Source organism: Limulus polyphemus, unplaced genomic scaffold (assembly GCF_000517525.1).
Source record: "Limulus polyphemus unplaced genomic scaffold, Limulus_polyphemus-2.1.2 Scaffold2650, whole genome shotgun sequence".
Classification (NCBI taxonomy): Eukaryota; Metazoa; Arthropoda; class Merostomata; order Xiphosura; family Limulidae; genus Limulus; species Limulus polyphemus.
In genome coordinates, this window is record NW_013668260.1 from 98883 (window position 1) to 103021 (window position 4139).

The window sequence follows — 4139 nt, forward strand, 5'->3', positions numbered from 1 at the left end:
GTTTTAATCAAAGAAAATATTGGAAAGAAAACTTTCAAACGAGACTAAAGTATTTACCTAATAGCGCGTATCTTGCTTTACTGTATTTGAAATTGTTCTAGCCAAAATTAGTGCCGGATTACTGATTGCCGGACTAGTGATGGTCAACCTCTATTTATAATATTCGAAGTACAAATACATTCAAATTAGATGTATATGTAGTTTGAATATATTTGTATTTTGAATATTATATGTGATCATGTCTCACTCTTAGAGGTGAAATATTGTACTGAAAACATAAGTGTAATATTCCTACCAAAAGCTATTTAAAGAATGCTAGATATATTCAGTAAATAAGTGGACACTTCTTAAAATGAAACTAGAGAAAAGCTTGTAGCAAGTTACTGGTTTTCATAACACGTGTTAATAGCAGGTCTTGAAACATTTATATCCATATATGAAATGTACAAATCTCTGACCGTGAGTCGGAATTTTATATTTTCTGCTAAGCCTGACTATCTTATGGAAGATCTTACTTTTTTTATACCAATTTTTGAATTGCTACATTGTTTTCCATCATTGATAAGTTTTGTTCATTTCACAAAATGTAGTTATATAGATTATAGCAGATATTATGAGTGGTTGAAGTGAGACAAAGACAGTAAAGACGAAGCTCGCTGCACAATGTGTATAAAGTCCTTCAAATTTGTAACAATAGATGTAAAGACACTTGATTCACACATGTGTTATGAGAAGAAAAAAGGATTCTGATAGTTGCTTGAAAGCGACAATTATGTCCAGTAAAACTGTGTTTGTAAATGATCCTGCTAGGAGAACATGTGCCCATAATTTTGTTTGAGAGCAAAGCCAAACTAGGCTATCTGCTGTGTCCACTGCCATGAATCAAACCCTAGATTTCAGTGTTGCAATTCTGTAAACTTACCACTGTCCCACTGGGATAAACATGTAAAAAAAAGTATTTACTCTAAAAAACTTTCTAGGGATTAATATATATTTTTGATATGTTTGGAAAATGGATTAGTTAGTTTTTCACGAGAGTTCTAACATAAGATTGAAGGATTTGCCATAGGTCTCAAAAACACAGAAATCAATCTGAAAAACCAGACTATTTAGACTCTAAACTCCAACAAAAAATTTTATATACAAATGTATGCATGATGTATACACACACACATATAATTTTATTTCTATTATTTTGTTTTTCTGTAATAGAGATTTGGTGCATATGTAGAACGATATGGAGAAGAATAACAAAATGTGTTGTGTTAGTTGATGAGAAAACCACATCAGTGTTGAACACATTGGTATTCATTGTAACTGTATTAAAAATTGAATAAAAAACTTATAGTGTTTGAATGATTATTTATTATTCATTATATTTTAGTCAATTTACTCAGAAATTAGTTCTATAAATTTGGTGTTAAATGATCTTTAAACGATCATTTTATAGTAGCGGAAACCACGATGATAGGTGATGTAGTTTTTTCCTTCAACATTTATTACTGTTCTAGAATACATCTGATTTCTAGAATAGAATGTCCGGATTCCAATAGTTTTTATATTTCAAACAGACAGCTTTTGACTTGTTTGTGGAAACATTAATAAATCTCCATCTCGTGTTTTGAATCGTTCTTTTGAAAATCCTCAATAGAGAAATTGACAGAAACAGACAAAAAATAAAAGAAGCTCCGTTAATAAACAAATCTCTGTTCTTATATTCATAACATACAAAGGTGTTCATTTATATTTAACTTGAGCATTCTTTCATGTATATAAGACAAATTTCCATACTTAGCCTCAGGCCTTAGATCGTTATTTTTATATACTTGTATACTCTATCAATTATACAACTACTAAGTCACATGCTTTGTATATTAACATTGTTATGGATACTCACATGATTTCTTTATGTTAAATTAATTTCTGTTAGCCTCGGTTCTTATGTTAAACCTGATGAAACGTTGTAAAAATAATGTTTTTTTTACTCTGTACATCTGATAAAGACTTGTCTGAACTTTAGAGATATGTTTTTGTCAAAGTTAGTATTATTTAGAAGACCCGTAGCTCTAACAACGTAGAGCCCCCCAGTGGCACAGCGACGTGTCTGTGGACTTGCAACGCTAGAATCCGGGTTTCGATACCCGTGTTGGGCAGAGCATAGATAGCCCATTGTGTAGCTTTGTGCTTAATTACAAACAAACTAACAATGTAGACTTGTTACAGAATCGATTTTTCATTTTTAAAAGTTAGAATTCTTTTGAAAAAGTAAATATTCCATTTTGCAAACATAACAAAAATGTATATTAATCCCCAGAAACGTTTTACAGTAAATAGTTTTTTTTACTTGTTTGATACCTATTCACATTAATATAATATAAAAAACAAATAAAAAATAATTTTTTTTAGGAAATGTATGTTTTATAGTAGTCTCTAAAATGGCATTATGAAATATTCTTTATAATTTTGTAATTGAAAAAACTGGTTTACGCACGAGCATGAATGCTTCTTTTTCATACTTTCTTTGCATTGAGAGTTAAGTTATCTTAGGGAAAATATTAAATTAGATTATTAAATGAACTTGTGAACATTCTGTACATATCTAGATGTTAATTGCTTTTATATGTTTTGCCATTAGTCTTTCCGTACTTAGAAGAAAGATGTTAAGAAAGTGGCAGTAATTGTTTCATTTTAGGTTGGAGATGCTGGCCAAACTGAAGAGGTAGAAGATGAGAATAAAAGTTTGATTTGGAGTCTAGTCAAACAGGTTAACCATTTATATTTTGTTTTTTTAAGCTTTTAAATTTCTTTAAGTATGTTCTTCGAATTTATGTTCTTAGGTAGTCATGTTATTTATACATCACTGTTATAATAACTTTTATGTTCATAACTTGTAAGTAATACATTATACAGTATAGGATGTCCATTCCCAGTTATTACTGGTATATTTAGGCCATCGTTGGCATTTTCCGGAATTGCAGGAGTTTCCGGAGAAGAATCATCAGGTTTTTTGTGCTGGGGCAAGAGTTGATCATCATCAGATGTGATGAAAGGACTAAGCATATTGTAATTCTGTTGGTTGATCAAGGCGACCCGAGAAAGCGTGTCTATCCCATCCATAATCATGCTTTTTGCATGTCTTCGAAATTTTTGCAAAGACTCAAGAAGATAGTATCACATACAGTATATTCAGTATCACATTCTGATGTTTACTTACAGTATCTTCAGTATCACATACAATAGACATAGATTTTGTCGACTTTGATAACGGTGTTTTTAGTCCTTCTAACACTAGATTTTTTCGACTTTGATAACTTTGCTGACGTAGCAGTACTTGGCGAAAGGAAGTTTAAGAAATGATGATTGTCCGTGACATAGTTTATGTAGATCTATTACAATAAGGTACATTCGACACTACGTCGTTATTGCTTTCGTTATAAGGAAAAGAATTGTTTGACACTTTTGCCCTTGTACACAGTTGTTTCATACAGTGGCATGATAAGCTGTTTGAAGTACAGATTATTTTTTTAAACTTTGTTCCCTTAAGTAAAACTTTGTTTAATTTTTTTGCTCATGAATGTGATTTTCCATTAATGGAACTTATAACATTTTCTTTTTATGCTGTTTATTGTTGGTTATTATCAAAAAAAGCATGTAGTTTAACTTAAATAATTATTTTATTTTCATCAGTTATTAAAACAAAATCACTAATTTTATACACTTCAAAATGTGATAAAAATTGAAGCATTCTGTTACGTGTAATGTGGTTTACAGGCAGTGATGAAAATAGGGGATGTACACAGGTACTTAGTTCTCAGTTTGCATTTTATCCCCGTTGGTAAAATTTAGTACCACTGAAGATGTTTATTAACCCTATCGTCACAGGACAAAGGCCATGTCATCGCGTTTGTTGACTTCCATTCAGAATTTTATTTTATGAATTTATGTCAATAAGTTTGGCATGAAATTGTAGACTATAATTCAAATTTTATTGTTATACATTAGGTAATTTCTTAATTTAAAAGTAGATATTATAAAAACTTATCTAAATATTTATTTTTTGTGTCACGTGGTGTGTTGAATGCAGCATTGGTTCAAATTAAATGTTTGTGATGTCCAAATACAAAGTCTATAGTTTCTTA

General features: G+C 30.4%; 1 protein-coding gene across 1 annotated transcript in view; it reads left to right on the plus strand.

The window, feature by feature from the left end:
- The window catches only part of LOC106467533 (oxysterol-binding protein-related protein 8-like), a 113877-nt gene that overhangs the window by 71076 nt on the left and 38662 nt on the right, over nucleotides 1–4139 (plus strand). The window contains exon 10 of the mRNA XM_022395729.1: nucleotides 2693–2764. Within this exon, the coding sequence (XP_022251437.1) occupies nucleotides 2693–2764 (72 nt within the window). The remainder of the gene's footprint in view (nucleotides 1–2692; nucleotides 2765–4139) is intronic.